The sequence below is a fragment of the Phycodurus eques genome, chromosome 10 (assembly GCF_024500275.1).
Source record: "Phycodurus eques isolate BA_2022a chromosome 10, UOR_Pequ_1.1, whole genome shotgun sequence".
NCBI classification, from domain to species: Eukaryota; Metazoa; Chordata; class Actinopteri; order Syngnathiformes; family Syngnathidae; genus Phycodurus; species Phycodurus eques.
In genome coordinates, this window is record NC_084534.1 from 24,609,502 (window position 1) to 24,637,499 (window position 27,998).

At 41.4% G+C, this 27,998-nt stretch overlaps 1 protein-coding gene across 3 annotated transcripts in view; it reads right to left on the reverse strand.

Moving 5' to 3' along the window:
• LOC133408365 (membrane-associated guanylate kinase, WW and PDZ domain-containing protein 3-like) overlaps positions 1-27,998 on the reverse strand; it is a 120,952-nt gene that overhangs the window by 39,856 nt on the left and 53,098 nt on the right. For all 3 annotated transcript variants that reach the window (XM_061687170.1, XM_061687171.1, XM_061687172.1), the window contains exon 3: positions 7,850-7,966. In XM_061687170.1, the coding sequence (XP_061543154.1) occupies positions 7,850-7,966 (117 nt within the window). The remainder of the gene's footprint in view (positions 1-7,849; positions 7,967-27,998) is intronic.

A 27,998-nucleotide genomic window follows, 5' to 3' on the forward strand; every position in this document is an offset into this window, starting at 1 on the left:
GAGGATCCCTCACTGTGCCTTGTCCACAGGTAGAAAGAATCCTTGGTCTGTTTTGCACTCGTTGATGTCATATATTCTTGCGCCCCAGACCAAGCTGCCACCTTTCCCGCTAGCCTGCTAGCTACTAAGCCCGCTGGCTACCTAGCCGCTCTCGTCGTCTTTTGCGCTTCTGTCTTGGATAAACTCTCTCCCATTCAATCTACCACGGTCGCCATCTCCATCGAAGGCTCCTTTTCGGCTTCCGTTGTGGCGCTTCCATGTGATCCGTCGTTTTATGTTGTTTTGATTTGAATGTGAAAATTCTGATTCGGTATTCATTTTTCCACGGGGATTCGCGAGTGAATCCTGATCACCACTCATTACTTTGTAGCTCCGGTAACAACTGTTCGTGCTGTAGCAGTACATACACGTTGTGTGTGTATTTTTAAGGAGCGTGGCCTAGTGAGTGACGTCAGGAGCTGTTGGCTGGTTTGGCTGCGTGTGAGCGCTTGGACGTGAGCTGTGGCCCACAGGAGCTCGTAGCAAGTGTTCTCATTTGCGTGTTCGACTGTTTGTCCCGTTCAATAAACCTCTTGCTTTGTGGCACTTCTTGTGAGGGCATTACAGTACCTTAATTGCTTCTTCTTCTTTTTTTTTCCCACTCCACTCATGGCGACATAACTAAGGCTCGTAAGTCAAGGCACCGCTGTACCTTCAAGCCCGGGTAACATTAATCATCAACATTAATCACCTTCAAAAATGACTAAAGATCTTGGGCTGGCCTTGTAGTAGCTTTCATAGCTACCCTGGATGTAACTGTATCATAAAAAAATCTATTGGAAATAACGTTGACAAGGACCTAAATGATTCGTTTAGTTCCTTGCTTTCACATTGTGACTGATCCGCTTTGCTAACTGTTGATTTAATCGGATGTTGTTTCCTGAGTGAATTCCTTGATATTTTCCACATGTGAAGTAATTAGCGCGGAAGCCGAGCTGATTGCGGCGGCCCAGTGGCCTATTAAGTAACTTAATGCCGCCATTTCCGTTTTTTTGCTTGGTTTTGATTTTCCACTCTTATATCCTGCTCTAATTGGACCGTGACAGCTTCCCGGCACCCCGGCAGATGATTAAACAGCCCGTTTGATAGCGAGACAAACATCAGAGGAGCCTTCTTTGCACAGCTCCTCGGTAACGCGCTTTTTGTTTTAGCCGAAGTGCTTGACACTTCCTCTTGTCGCGCGAGAATGCCAGCCCTGGCTGCTTCTCATTAGCAACGCGTCTGACTTGTGTCTTTGCTCTCAAAAATGTCCCCCTGTAGCCCAATTACTTGAGCCGCCGTCGCCTCGTACCTGCTAACGGTCTCCCGCGACCATTATCCCGCCACGGCGAGGCATCTCTCTCCAGTGGGCGGCGACCTAATGAGGCCTCATTCCAGTTGGACGTGGCAGCCGAGTGAGAGCAGACACTTTGGATGTGGATTTGTTTTTTTATCTTAAAGCGTCATTATGCCGAGTGCACTAGAAACTTTTTTTTAGGTACACCGGCACAATATAACAAATGTTTTGTGGTGCCTGGAACCCTAAACTAATTAGCTAATCATCTAATGAAACAACATACTCGCCAATAAACCAATTAATTACTTACTACTATTTAATAAACCAACAAACGGACTAACTTCTAACCAAATACAGTATTGATCTAACGAACTAACTACAAGTTGTAACTCATGAGCAAACTAACTAGTAAACAAATAATCCAAGCAATTTACCAATTAACTAACGAATAAATGAACTGAGTAATTAAGTTTATAGGACTTAAAAATGAACCAACCAACCAACATACCAAGAGACTGATGAACAAACCAACTACCTAACAATATTAACGAGGGGGAGCGAACAAACTAACCAACCAACAATTATAACTGACAATAGTAATTCCAGAGCATCGACTGCTGAAATGGCAATAAAGCAAATATAGACCAAAGGATAGAGTCAAGATTTTTTGGGAGCTTTTTTTGGGAGTATCCACTTACACATCAAGTTTACCTTTAACTGTCATCCTCAAAATACATTTTGCAGCGGCACATGAGGAGAAGATAGAGGGGTTGGAAGTTAGAGAAAGTCACAGATTAAGGACTTGATGCGATGTGTTCTTTAACTCAGCCCAGGCATCGCTGTGATGTGATGTATGGTGCGTGATGCCCGCGTCTGATCTCAGCAGGGCGTCGAGGGAGCGTGCCACTGCGCTCTTGGAGGCGGGAAAAATAAAAAGCCTCTTTGCTTTTGTCCTCTGAAGAACTCCACATCTCGTTTAAACGAGATGGAAGATGGCCAAGTAAGGCTTACCACACACACACACAAACACACACACACACTTATAGACATTTGCTCTCCACTTCTTTTTACTCTTCACTTTCGCTGTAATTTTCTTTCACTTGCGTTGTTTCTCAGGCGATTGACCTTATTGGGGCGCAAAGGTTTTGTTTTCATAACACTGAGTTGGATAAAACGACTGTGAAAATGTGAAAACTATTACAAATGAAACTTTTAACACTTATTCGTGAACTGGGATTGGCACTTGGTGAAATGTTCCTTGATTGTTCCTTGTTACTTCATCAAAATTATGGAAAATGGATCGATGGTTGCATGGGTGATTTGTGATTTTGGTCAAAGTTTGATAATGATTTTCTGCGGAATCGCCATGAAAGATTGGGCCTGAAAGGGCCAGTTCATTGCTGCTTGCCATCTTGATTACCATTATTTCATTACCTTTAAGCATTTTATCAGTATTGAGATAATAAATTACAGCTATAACTGTTTGAATTGGCTGAAGGAATGACCACTATCTGCCAGTTTAATCTTACAATTTCCTATTCCTGCGCTGTTTCTTTAACGGCAATGTACTTTGGAAAATTAGAAGCTGCAACACAAGCCGTAAATGGCAGCAAAAAAGAAATTATTACGGCCGTAAAACAATGTGGTCCGAAGGTAATTGAAACAGAGGGGAAGGTGAAGGATGAGAACACGAGAGCGGGCGAGCGAGTGACGGAAGCCACTTCCCGCTTCTCCCGCTCATTACGGCAGTCATTCAAGCCGGGAATTAGAGTCCGACTCGCTGGGGGGGCCTGTGATGAATGGAGCCTACAGGCCATAAAGCCTCAACGAGCGCCACCGCCGAACACGAAGAGCAGAATGTAAAGCGTGTTCCCCGTGACACTTGAGAACCTGCGTGTGTGTGTGCGTGTGTGTGTGTGTGTGTGTGTGTGCGCGTGTGCGTAGGTGAGATCGGGGAGCGAAATGGATCATTTGCTGCACCTTGGCTCAGAAAGTGCTTGTTCAACAGCTTCATGATGAAAGGATCCTACAACACAGCGGCTCCTCAGAATTTTAACCTTTTCTACGATACTGTTGGACCTTAATTTGGATTTTGAATGGATTTTCCATAAAATATATAGAATATATTAGAAATAGAATTAAACCCTTGAGGGGCTGCATTTTTGCCGTCATAAAACTTTTTAATACAGTGTTGCCTTCAGATACAAGTGACCCGACTTACGGGTATTTCAAGATACTTTTTTTTTTTTTTTTTTGTTTGCTTTGAAAAAAACTTACGGTACCTCATTAAGGTACAAGTGTTAGTGAACTAAATTGAACTCACTTAACAAGCAGCCACTCCCAGCTGAAGTTTACTGTGAAACTAAAACACAATTATACTTTGTGTATTTGAGAAATAACATAGCTTTGCCTTCAAAAAGTCCAATTAGCTTAATGCTAACAAACAATGTAGAGCGTCATAGATAGCGTATTTTCACGACCATAAGGGACATTTAAAAGTCTTAAATGCCTTATAATGCGCCGCGCCTTATGTGTGCACCGAGTTCCAAAATCTGTAAATGTTGTTGTGTGACTTTGATAAGCGCGCCGCTTGCTGACACGCTGCTTATATAGAAGAAAGGCGGACGTGACTGAGGACAGCATGCAGACGTTAAAGGGGGAAGGGTGCGCATGAAAGAGGACGCTAAAGGCGCCCAATAATACGGTGCGCCTTATGTGTGTGTTAAATACAGAAATCAACCCCGTAACTGAGACTGCACCTTTTAATGCGGTGCGCCTTTTAATGCGGTGTGCCTTTTGGTCGTGAAAATACGGTAGGCTGACAAATAGCTTCTCTGTCACGGTGTCATAAGACTTCAAGCAAGTAAACAGACAGTCGACAGATAATATAATACTTCACTGGCATATATTTATCATCTGCAAAAAATGACTAATATTACTGCGGCTTACTGAGAAGTAACTTGTATTATAAAAACGTCTGTATTATAAAAAGACATAAAGGTTATAGTGCATTTAAAGTTCATGGTGAAATTACAGCCAAAAGCCCATTGTCACGAAATGTTTTTGAGTATTGTATATCTTTTTACTGTTTCTCAGTCTCTCTTCTGCAACACGATGAAAAATATATTGACAAAACATGGAGTAATTGCAAGTTTCAACTTAATGGAAGTGAGCCCATAACATTGCCATTGCTAAAAGTCCTCCTATGAAATGGTTTCCATTTTCAAATATTGCGCATATGCGCAGCACTGTACGTCAAAATCAAGTGGGCACTTGCTTTGAAGTAGCTTCTTCTGGTTATTACAACTGCTCAAATGATGCGATGAAACTTTTAACCTCTGTAAGTAAAAAAAAAAAAAAAAAACGAATCAGGTCGAGATCTCTTGTTGCTGTATTCAATCTGATTTCTGTGTGTAGATGGCTGGCAATTCAGTATAAATAACAAAACAAAAAACCCAACCATAACCATAGGACCAGCCGCGTCCTTGCAGAGCCAACTGAGAAAAATTGCAGGGCTCGTTTGTGAAAGCGTACGACTTAGATGACTGCTCTTTCAAAGCAAATAAGTTGCCGAGATGCCCTTGGTTACTAGGGTGCCAAAGTGTTTTTAAATAAAAAAATAAATAAAATAAATAAAAGTCATCTTGAGAGAGAGAGTGCTTGAATGCTGTTTGTGTGTGTGTTTGTGTAGAGTGCATAATGCCCATGACATTGTAAAACGTGACTAACCATTTATCCAGTTGTTTCTTACGCTTTTGTCTAACGTTCACACACGCACGCGCACACATACACACACACACACACACACACACACACAGACATTCACGACGAAAGACAGGCGACGCATCAGAAAGAAAGTATATTTGACCAATTGTGTTCTCACTTGATAGGAAAAGAAAAAGAACAACAAAAAAGAACATTTGAATACAATCAAGGTTGAAAATTGTGGCTGCAAAGCTCACCTTTGACCACAGCTGAATCAATTGTTATTGTGTAAAATCCAAAGGGTTTTTGCTATCAAATAGAACAATGGCAACCGTCATTGATTTGGTTTAATGAGAAATACGGAGCTCCGGCTCTAACCTTAGAACACCACTACAGTAGCCTTGTACCATTCAAAACCAATAGGGCTTCGACGTAGACAATCAGTGCAAGGAAGTTTGAGGAAAAAGAACTGTGGAGGCTTACCGGTAGGGTGAGGTAAAAAAACGGATTCATGAGGCCGAGGAAGTGAGCCAGCTTGTCTTGGATATCATTGAAAATCAATGAGGCTCTTGCCTTGGTGTAAACAATCAGTCTAAGTTCAAATGGATCACTTGAACCAAGAAATATGTATTGGTTTTTTTGTTTACCCTTAAAGTCATTCAAAATCGATAGCGTTCTTGCTTTGACATAAAGAATCAATCGAAGATTTAAAGACCAGACGATTGTGAGCGAAAGTGCCATGTCAAGAAAAAAACAAATATAGTTTTGTTCGACTCAGTCAGCCATCGTTTGTTGGACATCATTCAAAATCAATACGACTCTTGCTTTTGAGTTTTTGATAATGTTAATATGAAATAAAGGAGAGAGCGCTAAAAAGAAATAGTCTTGTTTTTGAGCTTGTACCACTAAAGAATGCCGTTGGCTAGCTAGCTATGCATGCTTACGCCACAAAAATGCATCTGTTATTTATATACCATGTTATTTCAATTACCCAGCAAGGAGGTGACCCTGCAAACGAGCCCGTTGCAAACGAGTATATATATATATATATATATATACATATATATATATATATATATATATATATATATATATATATATATATATACATATTCAAATTTGGCAGGCTTGTGAACAACACTTCTCTGTAGTGTGTCCAATTTACAAGACACATATTCACTTTAAAAGGAATTTAAAACCCACTAAATTCTAAGAAGAGGAGCAACATTGATATATATTTTTTTTTGCTTCAACATCAATCCACAAACGTCTGAAAGAGCCATTTGGGGGCGACAGTTGCGACAGACAAGAATCAGAACTTCAACCTTCCACCTCAGTTAGCATTGAACAACTTCAACATGAATAGGTTTCTTGCTTTGAGAATTTGAGGAAGAGCGAGAGAGAGAGAGAGAGAGAGACACCCACACAGTCAGGCGGCTCAGTCATATAATTGCAACAACAAAAAAATGATGAATTTTACTTTAGTTGTCCTACATTGGGAAAATGGTTGAATCAAGAAATAAATAATAAATGTCAAATATTATTCCTTTTTTTTTTTAAATGACATGCTTGCGTTACAGAATGCATGATTTGATGCTGGAATGGCAGAGAGATTAAAAACTGTGCTTTTATTGGCAGTCAATGACACCTGTAAGTGCACATTAAAAAATAAAAAAATTTAAATCTTTGACATATCCAAGACTCTAATCAACACCAAGGCCCAATCACACTATTATTTATTATATAGTATATACTATATATGGGGGGGGAATCATTAAAAACTCAGTCATTCAAATCATAAAATTGACATTTAAAAGGGATGTGTCGGCATAAGAAAGTTGCATTACAAATTATCATCCATTTTTCAGATGTTACCAGTGGTATTTGACTGACAGTTGACAGTTGAGTGGGGCGTGGTTTAAAATTATTCAGCGGGCACGCCCACCGCATTTGAGAGATGAGACAACTGATTGACTTTTCACCATTTTGAAGCATCATTTTATATCCTTTATTTTTTTTTTTGAATCCCTCAAATTAGGAAGGATTAACAAAACTCTTCTCTGTGGTGTGTCAAATTTAGAAGACATTTATTTTCGCTTTACAGGGAGTTGAAGTGATTTATGACAAAAAGGGAGGAAATATTGATGTATGGTTGTTTAATAGCCGTGTTTTGTTCCACAATATTGATATAATTTGCACCCTGTGGAAACCTGAGTATAAAACACATGTACAAATAAAACAGACTAGATTCAAACAAAACATAACACAAATTATTAAATATAACATTTTGTGCAAAATTACATACCGCAAACCTGTTATATGAGCTGTAAAAAAAAATTGAAAATGTGCAAAATGACACAGGAGGGCACAAGGTTTAAATATGGTCTAAATATGATATATTAGAGGTATGTCTGTCATTAAATTAAAGCTAAATTATTGCAGACGGCGGTCAGTGGAGTAATGTGGAGGATACCCTCATTTAAATTAATAGGGGGAAAGGGTCAGCTTAGGTCAACTGAATGCTATGTATCATTTAATGTTGCATTTATAATGCATTTTTGCATTATTTCTTGCATTTTGTGTTCTCAATGCCCAGTGTCAACACTTGTGGAGTTATAAACTTGCAATTTGGTTTGGTTGTGTTCGGTCAGTGTTAGCACAGACGTATTGGATATGTGTCATTTAAAATGCACATGGAAATAGACAGTGCCCAAAAATCTGATATAGGCATTACATCGTAATCGTAAATGCAGCCCGAGTCGTCTTGCAGAGAAGGACATTAGTGAAGCAACCAGGTGCGTTCGGAAATTGCGCATCGTTCGTACTTACACGGGATGGTGCGCAGGTAGAGGTTGTCCCGTATGATCTGTTGTAGCTTGTGGTCCAGCGAGCCCTTCTGAAACTGCAGACTGAGGTAGTGGCGCAGGTCCGTGTTCAATACTTTGCCTGCAGAGACGAGAGAGACATGACGGGTCAATACGACACGGCGGCACACCCTCGGAAAAGAGTTCACGGCCGAAAGAGAAATCAATCCGAGCCTTGTCGCCCCCTCAAAGCTATAACGGTGTTAAAGATCACACTACTGACTCTGTGATCAACATGTTTCAAGACAAAATGCATACAACCAAAAAATATGTAGGTCATGTCAAATTGTCTGCTTCACTGAACAAATGGACGCTAATCTCGTTAAAAAAATGTCCGTCGGTTAATCGTGATAGTCTTTACGATTGGATCAAGACACGTTTCCACTTGAGGCCACCTGTTCCTTCCTCGTCATTCTACCTTTTCATTTGCTCACTGAGATGTTTTGGCAAAATGTCACGGAGTAGTTAAAGCACACCATGTTGATTTTAAACTACACTTTATATAAAATATAGGATGCAAAATAATGAAAGACGACACAAAAATGAGGAACGATCCTGTTGCGTTCTCATTCTAATGGTGGTGGTACTCCAAATTGCAAACTGGTTGCTGATAAATACCAAGAATTTAGTTACTATGGGCAAAGGAAAACAACTCGGAATTGTAACACCAGCAGCAACGCTAATGCTAACGCTACATGGGAGTGGTTCTGGCTGGTCCACCAGTGTCTGAAATCATAAACTAGGTGATTTACTGTTGCTATGATACAATCCATTGTCATTTTTTCTTTTCTTTTCTTTTATAAAAATATACATTTTATTTTCTTGTATAAAAACATTTACCTCTATAGGATTATTGTTGGACTTGGAACTGGGTAGCATTATAAAAGACAGCAATGTTTTGGGTGGGATATTTTGGGATCCTTTACAAATGGACCGTAAGCTCATTCTTCAACACCCTAACTCTAACCCCAATTCTAACACCTAAAACTTGACCATAAACACTAAATCCAACAATAATCCATAATACTAACTCTAACAGCAACCCTACCATCTGGCCCTAACCACATACTAAAGCATACTGCTTGGTAAAATATCAATCATTAGTTTGGTTTGGGCAATTTGGAATCCTTTAAAATGGACATAATCATAATAGTAACCTCAAACCCTAACCAATAACCACTAAATTCTAAAACCCAAGACCATAACCCTAATCCTAAAACCCTAACCCTAACATTTATCACAACACTCACCCCAAACCCTACCCCCTACCCTAATTCTTATCAACTATCCATAATCACAATTCTAAACCTCTAAACTTAATGCCATCTAAACCCCTAAAAATCAAGCCCTGAACCTCAATCCTAACACCTAACCCTATCTCAACCCCAACCCTAAATCTAACACTAACCAGGGTCTAATATTTATCACGACACACTTGATTTGTCTTTGTGGTTTCAACCACCTCATGAACAGTAAGACAAACCATGTGAAGCAAAGTGCATGAGGCTCCCTGCAATCTTTTCCAAAACAAAGCAAGTCGCTGCAAATATTTGCAAGGTGGTGGCAGGCGGAGGCTTCTGACTCGTCGTGAAGAAAGTGCATCTTTCTCTGAAATATCGTCATGATGAGTTTGGCAAACAGGAGGAGATATGCGGTGTCTGCTTGGCCTGTTTCGGCGTCTCTTGACAGGAGGGAGACAGTCGCCTTTGAAGCGCTGCACTTTATACTCGTCTCAACGCCATTCTTTTTCTCTCCCCTTTCAGACCAAACGTAGCTCAGCAAGACTGCCCCGTGATGATGTGAACGCATCTCAGCAGGACTGAAGACGAGATCTTGCGACTGTAGATGTAGTGTACATGCTAATGAAAACACAGCTATGGAGGGCAGATGGAATAATGATGAGCTCCGGGAATAGTTGTGTGAGCTTTCTCAGCCCGCAAATCCTCTTTGCCGCTCCTCATCTTGCGACAGACAACTAAAAACAGGCCATTATTATGGCAGCAATCCTATTATTTTGCGCTCTGAAGGAGCTCCAGTTCTAAGTTTCGGACGGTGTCGAAATATCCCTCGCGTCCGTGAGCTTCAGAAGCTACAGCCCCCCCCACCCCCGCCGCGAGGTACGAATGAGCGCCGCTTGGCTCCCTGCGGAGGGCCATCATCACAGCTGGTCAAGCCGACAAACGAGGAAAAAAAAAAGAATTTAGGCTCAATCTGGCAACTACATCGCAAAGCTGGCCCAGAAATGTTCCTCTGTTCCGATTCAGCTCACACACGTGGGAGTCGATGTGGGAAACGAAGCTATTTGAACTCTACGCTTTCAGAGGACTTCTACAAAGTCTGCTTTAAATTGGTCGAATTTGCTCGTCTCTGAGCGCCCTTTCTGGATGCACCCTGACGAGGGAAAAGTCTTTGTATTGACTTGATGTGAGGCTAAGCACTTTGATCTCTTTCGGCATGTTTGGAGGCATGAACTACTTTCTGTCCCACGACTGGCGAGGTTAAACGTGAGTCAGGGAAACCAAGTCAGTCTGGACTTCCTCAACGGATACGTCAGAATCGTCAGTACAAGGCGGAAAGTTCTGTAGACACTGCCTCGACTGAACCGTTTACAACTGACTGAACAAATTCCGCGAGCACCTTTGGGTATTTCTCTCCAGTATACATAAAATAAATATGGCTGTAAATGAGGTTGTGAATTTGATCTGAGAGGAAAAAGGCGAGAAATAAACGAGAGATTGTGGATATTTGGATTGCTTTTGGCAACACTCGCCCAATTCTTTGACTGTACTCAAATACTCTCCACGCTCCACTTTTTAATGAACTTATAAATAAGCATTATTATAAAACACAATATACAGTATACTGTATATCAGCTGTATAGAGTATACTGTATTGGTATGGCTTGGTGGTGGCTGGCTGGAGCTCGCTTCTTGCCCGGAAACGAATTTCTGTTGTGAAAGCTCATGCAATACAACATGGTGTTTTTAATTGGTCAGGTAAATCTGCGACGTTGTTCATCTGCCATTCAAATTTTTAATTGCAGCAAAACTAGTTGGACACAGTTGGCCAGTTGCAAATATACATCCATTCCTCCATTTCCGATAGCGCTTTTGGAATTTGGCGTTAACCAGTCGTTCACAGTGCTAGCTCTGAATTACTTTATAACACAGAAAGACAAAAGGCACAATGTTGCACATGGAAGATACACGTGTTCTTTTTACACAAACAATATTAGCCAACATCAGTGCCAAAACACAACAAGCATTTTTGTGAAATTTTGCCCTATGCTTTGAATGGGGAAAAGTTTGCACCATCTGGTAGAGAAATATATTGAAAAAATAAAGTCAGTAGTCCAACAAATGGCTTTCAATGGGACCTCGTTTTGTAGCTAGCAAAAATATGTCATATTTGTGAGTAACTTTGCCATTTAAGGCTAATTTAAAGGGAATGAGCTGCTAAAATGATCAATAAGTAGCATTCCGAACACAGAGCATCATTTCAGTTGTCGGCACATGGCCGCGCAACGTGGCGCCTCGTCATCGCCGAGACGCCAGTCGTTAGTCATCAAAGTGGCTGCAAGAGAGTGGCACTTGTATGGCGCTTTGCTCATTTTTTAAAAAGTTGAAATAATACAACAGCACACACAACCAACACTTCAGCAATGTGTTGAATGTGTTGCTGCAGTGCAAGTGCAGTGTGTAGTTGCTGCCGTGTTGGCGGTGCCCCGTCAGGGACCGTTAGTGAGTGTCACATCACACGAGCGGACTCGCTCGTCTTTCTTTCCCCCCGTAGATAACGCTGCTATTGTACCAGGCCTCATTTTTCCACCGACAGTGGCTCAATGGACTCTGTTGTGGCTGTCGGAAGCTGAGGCCGTTTGTAGCCTATGTCTCTGAGGCCCAGGCTGGAAACCAATGCACCAGGAGGGAATCATTACATAAGAGAGTTTGAGTCTACATATAGCTGACTGAAATAACATTGTCTCGTCCTCTCCTTATTACTGAGCCAGATGTTTTTAATTATGCACATATGATTCCACAAATGGCATCAAAATAAGAGCACAAACATGTTTTTCTTTGGTTTTTGAATGTAGGTTAACACCCCTCCAAGTTTAGTTGGACTAATTTCTTTATCAATGAGCCTCAAAGTGAACAATAAATCACCAAATCTTGCGTTATTTACGTGTATCCTGGTGAAAATGTATTGTATTTTACAGATCCCTAACATTTGTTAAGTTAGAAAAAAAAAGTTGCCCCCGACACTAGTTTATCCTGTCAAAACGATATTCGATGGACATGTCTATCATAATAGAATGCAGAAAAAAGTCTCAGGGAGCCATGTCCAAAATGGAACAGGAAGTCGGCCATTTTGGTTTGAAGCAGCCACTTTGGGCAAATTCCAGAGCTTGTCAGGGAAGTTGGGTAAAGCAGGTATCCTCGACCAATGGTCACAATATAATACATCATTGTTCAGCTATGTAATCATTGATTGAAGCTTATTGAATAACTGGAAAATTATCAGCAAAGCTCTCCCAGAGTTAATGATTATTATTTTTTTTAATTATCTTGAGCAAACACCTGCCGTCAATTACGTCAGAAGTCTGAGGGATACTCCCCGGCAGCATGCGCGACATCCATCGGGTGTTCATTATCTGAGTCATCTGCCTGTCACTTAATTAAGCATCTGCGGCGTAAAGGGAATATGTCGTCAGGTCCTGCAGCAGCTTGCAGCACACTAACTCATTGGGAAAGAGGAACGGTGTGGGAAGGAATCCTGCCCAATCTGAATGAGCACACCTGAATGCACAGCTACCTGTATGCTGTGCATGTCTCAATTGTAACACAGTGAAGGGCAAAATAATACTTTTAAAAAAAAAATGTAAACATAAATTCTGTGTTCTGTGATTTGACCTTTTTGCAAAACACAAACTGCATTTAGGTCAATGAATATTGACTTTTTGGAAGATTTCTAGGGTGGTAACGATGTAAAACAGAGTGTACAAGCAGCGAAATAAAGACATTTATTTTTTGAACGCATACCTATGTTGTTCTTTTAATGGTTATTGTATTTTATCACTTTATACTCTGAGTGTGATACTAAGTTCACAAATCAGTCCACAGTCCGGTCTCCATTTATGTGGAGTCATTGTTATTGTGGCTTTTCCAGAAATAACTTTCTTCAGGCTTCTGATTGGCTAGAATTACCTCCTGGTTTAAGATCTGTAAAGTACGAATAACGGGGCCACACAGGAGGTAAAATTACAAGGAAAAAAGTTGCTGAATGACGATAATGTGCAAATATTTTTCTATTCGCTGTGGGTCTTGGTCCCTAAACCTGCATTCTCCCAAAGAGCCAACAGTAAGCAAAAAAAAAAAAAAAAAAATGCTCTCAAAGTCAGTGAAAACATTTTTTTTCATGAGCCTGTGTATATTTAGATTAAAAAAAGACAACAAGAAATGAGCCCAACATCAACATCGCATGCATCCAAAGCTTCCAATCAAAGTCTTACACAGTTGGCTTTTAAATCCCGTGCGCTAATGCTCTACTTTACCGGTCTTGCCGTGCAGGTAGATGCTCGGCCAACAACCAACCACCGCCGGCTGCGTGACTCAGTGATGCCCTGCTCGCCGGGCTCTCCTCTCAGCCCCTGGCATCCCGCTCTCATCGCCCACACCTTCTCCATTGCGGCCTAAACCCCGCGGCCGACCGTGGCCATCTTTGGGGACAAAAACCGCCCCGGGCAGCCTTTTGAGTGACAACCGCACTGCAACGAGCCTCGGCTCAGGGGCGGACGAAGAGCGCCATAAGCCTAGTTTATAATCTCACACCTCACGCAGCACCGTCAGATGGATTCTCTTCACTTATGTAAGCGGTACGCGATGGCGGACGCCGCATCCGGCGAGGACAGCGGCTCGCCGGATGCGGCTATCGCGCTCGGCTGGCTGATAAAAGCGAACTGGCAGTCGTCTCGCACGCTCCAAATCTCTCTTCGCACACTTGATTTCACCACCGTTTTTTATAAATTGTATTTTTTATTTTTTTTAAGGTATGACAAATAAGCAGCTTAACTCTTACAAACTGTTTGCGTCAAATTTTACCCATTTTGACATTTGACAGCAATGAAAAAGAAATGCCTTAAAGGTCATTTCAACTGGAAATTTGATGACTTGCATACACTGAGGTTGTTGCAGGTCAAATTTTACTGCTAAAATGGATTTTAGAGTTGTGTTTAGAGTTGTGTAAAATCAAGGAAAACTGCGGTCATCGTGTGAATCTTGAAACTGTACATGGCAAAAATGGGAAAGTGGTAGCAGTGTTAAGAGGAAGCTTGAAACATATTTGTACAGGTTCCTGCAGAAACATGCACCTCCTCGTCTCTAAATTGTTACAGGGAGAATCTCGAAATAATGAAATTCTCCAAGTATGTATTATTTTTTATGGGACAGTGGGGATGATGTTCACCGGGGAGTTCTAAACAGTTCAGAGAACTGTCTTTGTTTCCTCCACATTTGCAATTTTCGCCTTAGAAGGTTCCCGGCGGAATCTCAAAACAGTGAAACAGTAAAACAGCATAAGAATGATAATACATAAATAGGGCATCACGTTGTTTTATTGGAGAGCTTTTTTTTCCCGAAAAAGAAAAAAAAAATACAGCTTTTCAGTCTTCCAGGTCATGGTAATAAAAATATGTTTTCCGTTTTCTGTGAAACATTGATTGACGGGTAATCATCCATTTATTATGATCAGACAGGCTATTAATACATTTTGAAAAGATCTGTAGGTGAAAATTTGTATGGAGACAATTATTACAAGTATATTCAAGTATATTCTCCCTGGGTCAACATTTACCCAGAACATACTATGTGCACTGAAAATGAACAGTATGAAAGGGTTAAAAGAAGCCTGATTACATTCGTGTTTGGGGATTCTGCTTGACATAAAAACATTTTTTATTTTTCATGTTAAAAAAAAACAAATGACCAGTGAGCTGATGTGCAGGTCAGAGCCAACCCCCCGACCGACGTGGAAGATAAAGACTGCACGTTTTCCTTTTTGTACAAAAGCGTAGCATGACACATTTCCAGCCCGGCGATTTTACAAGTAGACGCAGTGAGACATCTGCTTCCGCACTAAAGTTAACTAACCGTATGCTACCCCCACCACCACTCCCTCCATCCATCCATCAGCGCTGGGGAGGAAGCGGCACGACCTTGCCGCTTTAAGGTAAAGGTCGCATGAGACAAACTCAACAAAAAGATGACACCAGAGCATCAATGTGTGTGTGTGTGTGTGTGTGTTTTAATGGAGACATTATGGAAAATAGACTTTTCATGGCTTGTATACAAGTGAGACGTTGGGCACTAATTTGCATAGTTACCGGCCCCATGGCAGAGTTTCCACGCCTGACTATTGGGAATGTTAACGATAAATTAATCCATTTGTTGTTGCTTTTTAAAAAAAAATTATAATTATTGGGTGGGACGATTCCTCTCTGCATGTTCTGAACTCCTGCTGCAGTGTTGTGCTAAATCAGAACAATCCTCTATTGCCAGTTCTGAGTACACTCAGTCCTGGCTGCTCAGTACAATACAGCAAAGTCATCTGTATTTAGTCTTTATGTGAAGAGACTCACCTCTCAGGCACACAACTTATTAGCGAGTACACCATTTAAAAGTTTCATAAATGCATATATTTGTAAAGGAAAATACACTAAATGCAATGAATGGTTTTTCAGGATGGTGGCAGTTGTTAATTAAACAGCATTTACTACCAATGGGAACAAAATAAAAAGAAATATCATAGAGGTTCCACTCTATTTACCATATAATTTTTAAGAACGGCTTGTATAGTACAAAACCATTCCTTAACGACGCTCCACACTTTCCAGGTTCTTCATGAACAAGTACACACAATATGCAATGCAAAAACAAGAACACCTCAAGAGAGATGTGATGTTTGTGGGCGGGTCCTCCTTATGCCGAGCTTGTCGCCACGTCGTGTCGGCATAAAAGTAAAGTCGTGTCTTCTTTTTTTTTTTTCTTTTACTTCTTTTATTGCAGAGTACAAGCGCCTTTTAATTATTGAGCGCGTAAGTCAGAGACAGGAACTGCATTAGACGCCCAAATGAGGTGGAAGTCGAGCGACGCGGCGCCAAAAAAAAAACCTCCTCGCCACCGCCATGTACACTGCAGGCCTAACGGCGCGGCCAGGATTCCCATCATCCACCAGGGCCACCTTACACAAGTGTAGAAAGCGTCCGCATGTAAAACATCACCTAAACACTGCACTACAACATTGTTTTCATTCCTTTTCACTGAGTAATTGACGCACCCCTAAAACACTTGTAATGGGCTATAATAATAGTTCCAAACATAAATATGCCACCAGCTATGATCCCAAAACAGTTTCATATAAAAATTATTGGCTTACAGGTTTGATTGATTTCGGGAAAAAAAAGCACCAGAAGTGCACACGTACATGCACGTGCAGCAGAAACTCACCGTAACTCCCACTAACAACCCGGGCTAAAAAAAAAAAAAAAAAGCTTGTCTCGCTGTCGAGATGCGTCACTTCAACATACTTCCTTGACACCAATTACTCCTTTCGTATTCAGACAGGGCTTTGCCGCCCTCTTGTGGCTCTCTCTGTGACAACCGTGTGAGCAGTGTGTATAGTGTGTATACTTTTTGTACTGGTGTGTTTCTTTGTGACGCTTATGTGAGGAGTGTGTATCAGTTCTTGTAGTGCTTGTGTGTTTCTATGTCATGCTTGTTTGTCTTTATACTTGTAGTAAGTGTAGTTATAATTAATTACATTAATAATGATGATTATATTATTCATTAAATCAAATCAATGAAAGACAAACTTGATTTCTTAATATTCTTTTTTCCATTGTTACCCAGCCACTGACTTCATAGGGCATTCCGCTTGATGTTTAATGAATCTGGGGGGGGGGGGTGGGGGGGGTGGCTGAGTCATTCCTGATTTAAGATGGCTGTTGCGAGGCGCATCGCCTTTAATCCGGCCAGCCGCGAGGGAGCGATAAGGCGAATATATCGGATTTTATCTCGGGATCAAACTACAAAGGGGCTGTCTGCGGCGGCTATCGCGCAGTGAGCGGGGGAAATCGCAATTTCGAGAGCCTGATGGGGACGGCAAAATGGTCATCCCCGTCGCTTTGGAGACAGATTATTAAAACGAAGAAGAAAGAGCGCCTGCGACACTCCTGTCTTATGTCGCAGGTGAGCCTGTGCGCAACAGTCACAACGCAGGGTCCTGCGCAATGTTGGTGTAATGATAAGCAGTCAATCAACTGTTATATTCATAGTAATAATTAGTGATCAGCAGAGGGATCTGGTTGGATAGGCTAATAAGATTAGCAATAAGATTGTTATGGTAAATTATAACCCACCAAATGACACTCTGAACGGAGCAGTTCAGAGTGTCATATACTTATTTATTTTTGGTAATGTAAATATTAATGAGGACACGGGGAACAATTTACACGCCTGCATTTACTGTATCTCTCTTCAGAATGTGACGAGAGCCACGGCATTATTGAAGGGACAAACCGGGTGTACGCTACAATGTGTTTTGCTGAAACTAATGCACTAAAATATAGAAATACTAATGCATATGTTAAAACACAGGTGTAAAATAGATTGTTTAAAACCAAATGAATAGTGTTAGGAAATGTGCGAATGACTTTGAAAAGAAATTATTTTAACTTCATGTCTGGCTGGACTATTGCTTCATACAAGTAAACTTGATACGAATGACTCCGTATACGCTTGTGCTCTACTGAGCATAGTTTTTCTCGAGAGGGAAAAAGAGAAATGTGTGCTGGTTTACGTGTATGTTATCTTGTATATTTCAACAACACAATATATATTGCAGAGTTAAAGAAAATCGCAATGTCATTTTTTTCCCCCCAGTACCGCGTAGCCCTAGTCTGGAATGTATCCACTGCGAAACATGGGGGTTCACTGTATTATTATTATTATTACAAGCCTAATTCTGTCTAGAGTGCTCGTGTTTATACTTTGCTGTCACTTCAAGTGAGAGGAGGTCCGGACTAAATGACAAGTGAGGCTGCATTTGTTTGCCATCACAAAAGACTCGACTGGGAACAAAAGGTGCAAGCTCACTGCCTAATCCTCCTCCCCGGGCTACCAGCTCCCTTTCACGCGTTCTTATTTTTATTTACCTCCTCGTCGGAAGGTTGTCATTTCCGTGCTACGCAAAATGCCGCTACCACGCGCACGCTTTATTCTTGAGTGAGGAAAGAGCATTGCGGGGGCATCTTGGGAAAGTGCATCCTGCACTGAGAGAGAAACAGAGCGCCACGCACAGATGTTTAACACACACACAAGCACAAACACACACAGACACACATTATGAATGCAGGACTATTACAAATAAATGAGCGCTCTTGCCAAATGAGTTCACACAATGCAGATTAAGACTAGAGCCACACTTTGGTTGGGGAGATGCGTGTTACATGGAGACAAGACAGTGTGGGACGTTTATGTGCATGAAGACATCAGTTTATATGCATGAAGGTGGTTACGCAAATCACCTGCATTTTTTCGTAACCCTTAGCCTAAAACCTTCCCCAAATGACGCGGTTGTATAACCTCAGATGTTTTGTACAGTGAACCCCTGCCGATTCAAAGATGACCTGAAATTTCATTGGAACAACCTGGACTTTCTCTAATGATGAGAATGAGAATGATTACCCTAATCATTCTCATTAAATATTGTTGAAAATCCACACATACTGGATATACAGTGGTGCCTTGAGATACAAATTCAATCCGTCAGATATTATGAATCCCACTGAGTTCCAGGCGGTCCTTGCTTCAGCAGCTGGGCGTGTCTTGCCCAGTGGGATAACGTCGTAACTCCTCTCTGAGCTCATCAGTGAGGCACAAACATTAGTTGTTCTCCACAGAGGATAAAGAGTATCTGAATGCCAATACTTTTATATTGTCTGTTGTTTCTGAACCTTTTGTGTGCAATCTGTTGCTTAGTACCACAACAGAGATGCTAATTAGCATTAGCATTAAGCGAGAGGGGCCTTTTTTTCAGCAGTTGTTTGGCTGTTGAAATACAGAAGGTATAGTTCTGTTTGTTTTATGTTTAAGATGAGCGTAAACTTCAACTGGGAGTGGCATTAAACAGCTTAGAGACTCTTTTTTGGTGAATTGTTCACTATTTGCCAAACAACTGCTTATTGTGAAGTGCGTTGAGTTGTGTTCATTACCACCATACAGCGCTCGTATCTCTTGCAAGTCAAAGCAAAAAAATATATAATCGTTTGAACGATCACCATGGTACAACTGTGTCATTTTTACCATCAAAAAACAAAACCTAGCCAGGTTAGTCTAATCTCGATTTTGCTTTGCAGTAATGACAGACTCACGCAGTAGCTCGCTAAAGAGCGCCATGACGACTGAAGGACATCGCAGTAACTCACAGTGCACAATCTTACTCTCTTTTTTATAATCCCGCTGCCTGAGAGAAACCGCAGATCAATTTGTAACAATGAAACCAGAGAGTACGTACGGCTCCATTCTCACACTACGAGGAAGCCGGCTGCTCATAAGACGTACAGCGACTGCGGCGTTAGTGTATCCGCACTCGGGGATGAACCGCTCAAGTCCATCACGAGACCTTATCGGCTCTAAGTGCTGCTTCCAGCTGAGAAGTCTGCTGGGAAACAGACGGAAATGTGCCTTGGCACACTCCTAATAGGCGAGAAGGCCATGGGAGTTTGCAGGAGGGATCGTCCGATTTGGCAGCCGAGTGGTTATCAACTCTGCCGGTGCCTCGCGAGCAGCGCGGATACGATGCGGTAAATACAGCAAATTAAATTCCGTTCCATTTTTCTGGGTTTTCACGGAGAGCGGTCACGGCTGCACGCGCTCGCGGGTTTAGTTGAACCCGAAACGTGAGGCAAACACTGAGACCTTCTATTACCGAGGTGGAATAAAAGCACATTATTCATCATGATGGAGAGTCGCTGCAAACAGTAATTGAACTTGAGAGTTCAGATGATGTAAACCATCTTTATACCTCAATTGTACTTTCTGTCATTTTAAGCCCGAAAAGTCATTATGTCGTCCGAAATGATCATATATTACTTCAGCCAAGGTGAGAGTTTTACCATTTTCCTGATAGTTTCGTTGTTAGTTATCAGGTTTGGTTAAAAGTGGACAAAAGATTTCCAAAAGACATTGTGGAGGTGTGGTACCTGCACAAAGAAAATACCGAGATAGATTTTGTTTTGAATCTGAGACATACAAGTTTTTTAAGTCAGCGAGGATCTAAGTTTAGCCTGGGTTGTTTGTTTGTCTTTTCCGCGCGTCCATGTAGACTTTTCCCCCCATTTGTAAGCCATTTATCATTAAGGGAAATGTTGTAGAATGAGTTTGAAATGATATAAAACTGTTTTGAGATCATAATTGGTAGTAAGGTTTAAACCAGTGCTGCCAAACTCATTTTTGTCACGGGCCACATTGTTGGGACAGTTTCCCTCAGAGAGCCGTGAAACTGTAAAACCATATCAATGTTTCATCACCTCATCATAGTATTACATGTACACAAAAAAAATTATGGATAATTACTCGTTTGTTCGATTGTTCAAGTTACTGTAAAAAGAGGGTTTGGAAACAAAATATTCTTGCAAAAGCTCAACTTTATTCATTACATGACATTTTGAAATGTATAAATATTTTAGTTAGGATCACGGAAGATGATACAAATGACTTTCGCATGCCAGATGAAGTGATGTAGCGGGCCAAATGTGGCCCCCGGGTCTTGAGTTTGACACCTGTGGTTTAAACTATTCATACAGGCAATTGTAAACAAATTTCGCCATTTTAAAAATTGAGCAATTGATGCTCTACTTACTCTTTTTTTGGTGTGTGCTATTTGTAGCCTGCTTCGTTCCCTCTTACTGTATCAGTACTTGTACTACTGTGAATAGACAACAGGAACAGAACGTTCCAGATTTGCAGCTAATCTGTGCGGTTGTACATATTTCTTTTTCCCCAAGTAGGTCCTGCACTGACAAGACTGGCTCATGCTCGTTTCTGCACGGGGGTGCAGGTGGCGAGGATGACACGAGGCCACGAAGGGCAGCAAAGACCCGTCTGGATCCGTGTGGACGCGCGCCGGCCGGGGGAGAAGTCAACTTTGACACCGCTGCGGCTTCGGGGAGCGTCAGCGCACCCCGGGGAGGGAACAATACTGTCAAGGCCGGAAAGAAGAAGGGAAAGAGGAAGAACGTGGGCGGCCGTGACAGCCCGGCTCAGGTGCGCACCGTGACCCGTTAATAACGCCGCATACGGATTGTTCGCCGCAAAGATGGAGATGTGGCACTGACTCCGACGCGGATCAGGTGCGAAACAAGCGCGACGTCAAGCGTGGCGTGACACGTGACAGGGTGTGTCGGAACGGACATTTGATGAGTGGGGAAAATTCAGGAAATATGATTTGAAGGAGAACTTGATGTCTTTTTCTCACAATTTAAAACAATTCCAACCTGTCCGAAAATCATGTCTGTCAGTTTTGTCAAAATACACCCTATTCATTGTCTTGCTGAAATCAGCCCGTTGTTAGGAGCCGTTTCATGCAAGCGAGCCAGCCCTCATCCCGCCCCACATCGGTACTGCTGGACCAATGGCGAGCCTGGATTTTGTTAGCATAACAATCAGGAAGCAGAATTTGGGGAAAAGAAAAAAAACAGCACAGGTGAAGACCAAGCGACAGTGAGCAAGCCCTGCCCCGAATCGCAAAAATCTCTGAGTATTTTATGCTCCCACAAATTGTTTTATACTGGACTGTAATTGCTTATCTATGCCATAAGATGGTGGCAAAGGACTACATTTGTTTAAAGGAAGCTCCTCAACTCACTTCAACAGTTCTTTGAGCTCTTCGACTCATTTTCACTTCATTTGTCCATCTGTTCATCTGTCTATGCCAGTGACATATCATGACCGCCAGAACAATTAAATGCTCTTCCACTAGATGGCAGAAAGCTCATTCAACCGACTGAATGTATCCACCTGTCGCTATTTAGACAGAATAAGTCCCTCCTGCAAGTATATAAGCTTTATGATCAATGAAACAGGCCCATATTCCACACAGACTAAGTGCGTTTGCAAGTAAATTAAGGCAAGATCATGCTTATTTCAATATTTGTCATGTACAATTCATGCCTTGGCTCAAAGGTTACGAAACGCCGGTTTATGTAATTTAAGAGTCCAGCTCCAAAACAACATTGTACTTCTTGTTTTCATCAGCTGCAAAAGTAATCTGAAAGACAGGTAAATAAAATTTCTACTTGATTGTCACCCATTATCCATCATTAGCGAAAACGCTCAAATCCACATGGCATTTCCACCCTGATTAAAGAAAACAACGTAAATTATAAAGAGCTTTTTGTTGTTTACATTGATTGAACAATTACAGAAATTGCCATGACTGCCAAAACAATGATTTTATCATTTTGTGTGGCTTTACAGCACAAAAGACCAATATTGTTTGTGCGACTCCAATGCAATCTGTCTATATTTAAATAAATTTCATGGGGGTCGGGGTGCGGTTCGGCAGCAGGACGTTAAAAACCGTGTTTACATAAATCCCCTGAACCAGCGGGTAGTGACGAGAAAACCAGGCTTCTGTTGTTTTACTGTCCACGTGGCCCACGCACGTCCAATCCATCGCACAACGCGGGTGGAAGCCGCCGCTGATACACTGATCCTACAAGACACACGACCTCAGGTGTGCGAACGCAAGCGTCTCACCTCGCACGCAAATTATGTAACCGACTGACGACGGCGCGGGTGTCCAAACTTTTCCCTCCGAGGGCTGCACACAGAGGAAAATAAAGCTGCACTTTGACACTCGTCACCTTTAATTTATCAAACACGCTTTTGCCAATCCAGTGTAAGATATACAAAGCAATTATTTATATATATATATATATATATATATATATATATATATATATATATATATATATATATATTAGGGCTGTCAATCACGTCATTCTTTTTAATTGCGATTAATCAGAGGCGCCAAATATACCACACATCGTACCACATTTTGCTTTGAGATTGTATTTTAAACTTGTCGCACTTCGATGAAAACAGACTTCAGCGCTGCACTATATGCAAATTACCTTTGCTTTTTTCAAAAGTCCCATCGGGCACTATACGTGTTGCTTCACCCTTTTTATTCAAATATTGATGCTCTGATGCTATTTGTTACACCGTCTATGGCCTTTTGCATTGTTTGTTTACATTAAACTAATAGGACTTAAATACATTCTGTACATGTAACTGTCTGATGTTTGGTTTGACAGCAAATTTCAACTTTACCATGTGTCGCTAAAAACGAATGGCGTGCCGCATATGGTCCCCGGGCCAGAGTTTGGACACCCCTGCACAACGGCTTCCAGATGCTAAGCATGAAAGACGTTTGTGCGCACGCACACACACTTTACGTCTTCTTTTGCTCTGTTTGATTGCTCTCTTGATAATTGCTTACTTGGAAGCCCCATCGATTGTTACTATGGCAACAGTGACTTCACGTCATGACTACACAAACAACCGAGCACTAGAACAACTGCACACAAAAAACTCACTACTACATAAATAAATAAATAATAGATGCCACTGATATTATATACCGTATATAAAAACCACTCCTCATTGCGTCCTGTTTTCTTGCAGTAACAATATAAAAATAGGACGGTAAGACAATCATCCGAGACAAATTGCATCAGTGCATTGACCTAAATACCTCAGGAAGTAACACTTCATTCTGACCATTTAAAAAAAAAAAAAAAAAAAAGGACAAAATGGACATTACGGAGGGCATGAAAATAGACAAATATTCTTAAACCAGGAATAATCACATTGTCAACTTTAATGTATTAATTCAACAATATGTCTATTATTGATTTTAAGGGTGAAGACTGGCACTGCATAATTAGGGTTAGGGTTTATGGTTAGGGTTAGTGGTTTAGGGTTAAATAAAGTACTCAAAAATATTCTGCTAGCATTCAGAGTGTTCTGTCGTTCAGTTTTCCACTTCAAAACAGTGCCGCGAGGAAGCGCAAAACCCCCCGTCGCATTGAACGCGTCAGCCGGAACGAGACACGCTGTCAACCAACAACAATAGAGGTGAATAAGGTTCACTTGTATGTACTTCTTGGGCTTATTGGTAAAGACACACGTTATCCGAGATGAGACTGAGGGCGGAGAGAAAACAGACCGCTGCAATGAAGTGGAGACTGTGGAGCACGATACTACAGCAACAGGATAAGCTGTATAACTGTACGTGTTCATATTCTGATTTTTTTTAATGACAGTTCAGAAACTGTTACTGTTGTAATTGTACGTGTGTGCATGGTTAATTTTATAAAAAGAACATTATTTATGCTTCACATTCCTAAGAAGGAAAAAAAAGAAGATTTTTCTTTTTATTAAAAAAAATAATCATAATAAAATTGGTTCTCATTTACAAAAGTTTCACATATTGTTCCCTTGCTGTGACGAATGTCGACCGGGTCGTGGTCATGGTTCAGTGCGTACCTTGGTTTTTAGGTCATGGTTCGGTTGCAAAATATAAAACTGATTTTTTTCTCATTTTCGGGCGAATCAGCACACCTTGACAACACGCAAGCCAGGCGCGTAAAAAAAAGTCTTAGACACCAACGGGAGACTATGGCCCATAATGCACGTTTTCTAAGACATGAGGCCATGACCTTATAACCAAAGTACATACCGACCTGTGATGTTTGGCGTACACTGTTCCAGCCCTCGTATATGGTAATACCTGGTTTAGCCAAAGGAAAGGCATCAATAGTAAGCAGATACAGATACAGCGGAAAAGGGGAATCAGCATTATAAATCAAACACGATTAGTCCCAATAAAGCTAAAGATGTTGCATCTAAACTTTGCCACTCAACAAGTGCTCATAACCCAGTGAATCCCTCAAAACGTGCGGGATAACAGCAGCGATTGTTGCAGCCGACTAATTGCCGTGCCTGGTAATTATCCTCCATAAAGACAACAAGAACCAGCTGTAATTATTTCCTTTCAAAGGGAATTTCACATCGGCTTCGTCGGGAGGTGCGCCTTTTTCCGAGAGTTCGTGGCGCGGAGGAGGTAGGAAGTGGCTTTTTCATCGTTTCGAGGTTATGTTGAGGCATCATTGACCGCAATGCAACACGCAGGTACACACGCACATACACACGGCCGCGGGTACACACTGTAATTGTTAAGCCTTCAAATGTGTCCTGCTGTAAATCACCAGCATGCTGAAATGTCTTTATAAATTACAGACTGGATTGAGTGCCGAAAAAAAAAAGGACAGCGAGGCCACCTTCAAGCCTCCCGACGACGAAACACAAAGGGAAGATAAATCAAGCTGTCAAAACACTCGGCGGATCAAGACCACCCTTCCCACCTGACGTGAGCCCACCCCCACCCGGATGACTGACATTAAACGGCGACAACGCTTATTATTTATCGAAACCGATATCCACGAGAGAAAAAAACCCAGAGAGTGGGACAATGTTTAATTTAATCAAGTGTAAGTGAACTTTCTCCCAAAAAAAAAAAAAAAAATCATGCCGTTCTGACAGATAATCCGCTTTGCCGGAAACGCTCCCAACAGGATTTGCCGCCGAAAGGGGAGCCGGGATGCATTTTACAGAGGCAAGTGAGGGAGGCAGCGAGAGAGAGAGAGAGAGCAAACATAAACTGGGTGGCAAACAAGGCGGAAGGCACAATAGGGGAAGCGATCAAGGAGTAAGATATATAGAAGACGAGGCTAAGATAAAAAAAATACATTAAAACTTGAACTGCACTCTCTCTGCCAAGGGCAGCATGGGGAATAAGTTGTCATTTGTTGTTATGTTAAAGAGATTGGGCTGCAAAAATGTAATTTAAAAACAGGATTTAAAAAAAGAGGACTATATTTAATTTAAGACAAATGATTTGCTCAAAGAAAAGTAAATTCCTTAAAATGTAAAATATTGATTTATTTATGTCTTGAGCTGCAGACAGCAGAGTAGAAGAAAGTTGTTTTTTTTTTGTCTTGGGTTTTATGGGGAGGCTGGCATTTGTGTTCATTTCAAGGGGAAAAGATCATTTGAGATACCTGTGTTTTGAGTTAAGGCTGTGGTCACAGAACTAATTATACTTGTATCTCAAAGCGCCACCGTTTTTCAAAATATTGGGTCACGCCTATTAAATCAAGTCACTGAAGTCGTAAAAGTCATTCAACACTATAAAGCATGGAAATGTGACAGGACAACATGTTTCTTTCAACTTCACTTCCATTTTCTAAGACTTTTAATCACTTAATGGTCCACTGTGAGTGAGCGTGAGATATAATTTCTCTTTAAAGTGTGTCGCGAAATATAACATTTCGTAAATTGCCTGGTGGAAAGTTGGACTGAAAAAGTGATGAGCTCACTTTTTACAAACTTAATTCGGTCCGTCTCGTTTCATTGCGAGAGAAACGTCGTTTTCCATCACCCCAAAATTTCACAGAACGGAATGGCTGTGTGCGCACACGTTTAAGTCTTTATCCATCCCTCCATTTTCTGTAGCGCTTATTCTCATTAGGGTGCTTATTCTTCATGACGTTCATTAAAGGAGGTTTCCCAACCGCATCACAATCCTTCCAAAGGGTCCGATAATACAACATCCTCTTTAAAGCGGGTGTCGGGCCAAGCTGAAGCCAACAACACGCCGGTGGGTGTGTCGCCGAGCGGCGGTTAAAGCTGTAGCCTTTGATTAAGCTCCTCCATTCCCAGCCTAATGCCCCTGCATTGAATTATTCAAGTCCAAGTCGGGCGGACGTGCAGGGGTTGGGGGGTGGTTGTGTGTTTAGCGGCCAGCTCGTGCATGCTACGAGCTGGCTAAGTGTGTTAGCCTAAAAAAACATAATGCAATAAAGCTCGGCCATGCATAATGGAAGGGAGGCCAGTGGGCTCCGTGTTGTGGCAGGACAGCATTAGCGTGGGGAGGGGCGATCGAGCACTGGATGGGGTGGCCTCTGCGAAATGGCCGCCGTCTTATGCCCGGGCACACTCCCGTCGAAAAGCCAAATTATGTGCTGGCACGTTTATATTTATTTTCTTCAGACGGAACGTGACAAAGGATTATGAAGTCATTAAAGGGCGCAGAGGAGAAAAGTTTCCAGAACTTTCCAGCATCATTAAACGCTAATGTGTTGCATTGTGTAATCAACAGCTCTCTGGTTGGAGCTTGCACGCAAGCAGCTCTCACTTATTATACACCCCCCCCCCCCCCATACAGATAGTGTACTGGTTCACTTAACACATTAATGTTGAGCACTGCATTAAAAGTCTAATTCACAATCAAATTGCGGAATTTGCTTACAGGATGGAAAAGCAGGTCAGTGTATTTTTACTCATCGTCATGTCATATAAACAGGTCAATCAGGTAAATGTAAAGCATGCCTTATTTTTAATGGAGTGGTACAGTACTATAATATTGATCTGTTTTAAGTTTTTTTTTTTTGGAACGTACAATCAATTTTGAAATAAAAAAGAGGTGATGAACACACCCGCAGGTCAGAAACGTTGTTAATTTGTGATATACAGTGGACCCCCACTATTTGGGGGGGATAGGGACCGGGCTGGACCACAAATAGCAAAATGAGTAAATATATATATTTTTTATATAATTTATATAATAATATATATTATTATATACTATATATATATATTCTAATAATAATCTTAGCAAAAAAAAAAAATATTGAATAAGCTGGAATAAACATTTTCAGGGTTGGTTCTCCCTAAAAAAAGGGGGGGGGGGAACAATTTCTTTTTAAAATGGGGAGAAAATTTGGAAACAAAATTGAAAGAAATCTGAGTTTGGCTTGAAATTAATTATGTCATCAAACCTGTCATGCTCATTAGCGTAGCATACACAGGATGTAAGCTATCCCGTTTTCGGGTTTGGTCCCGTGAAGTTCCGCATATAGCGGAGTGTCGGTGGAGATATTGTCACGTGTGTGGTGTGCTGTGTTGATCATCTCGAGTACACCACACACTTGA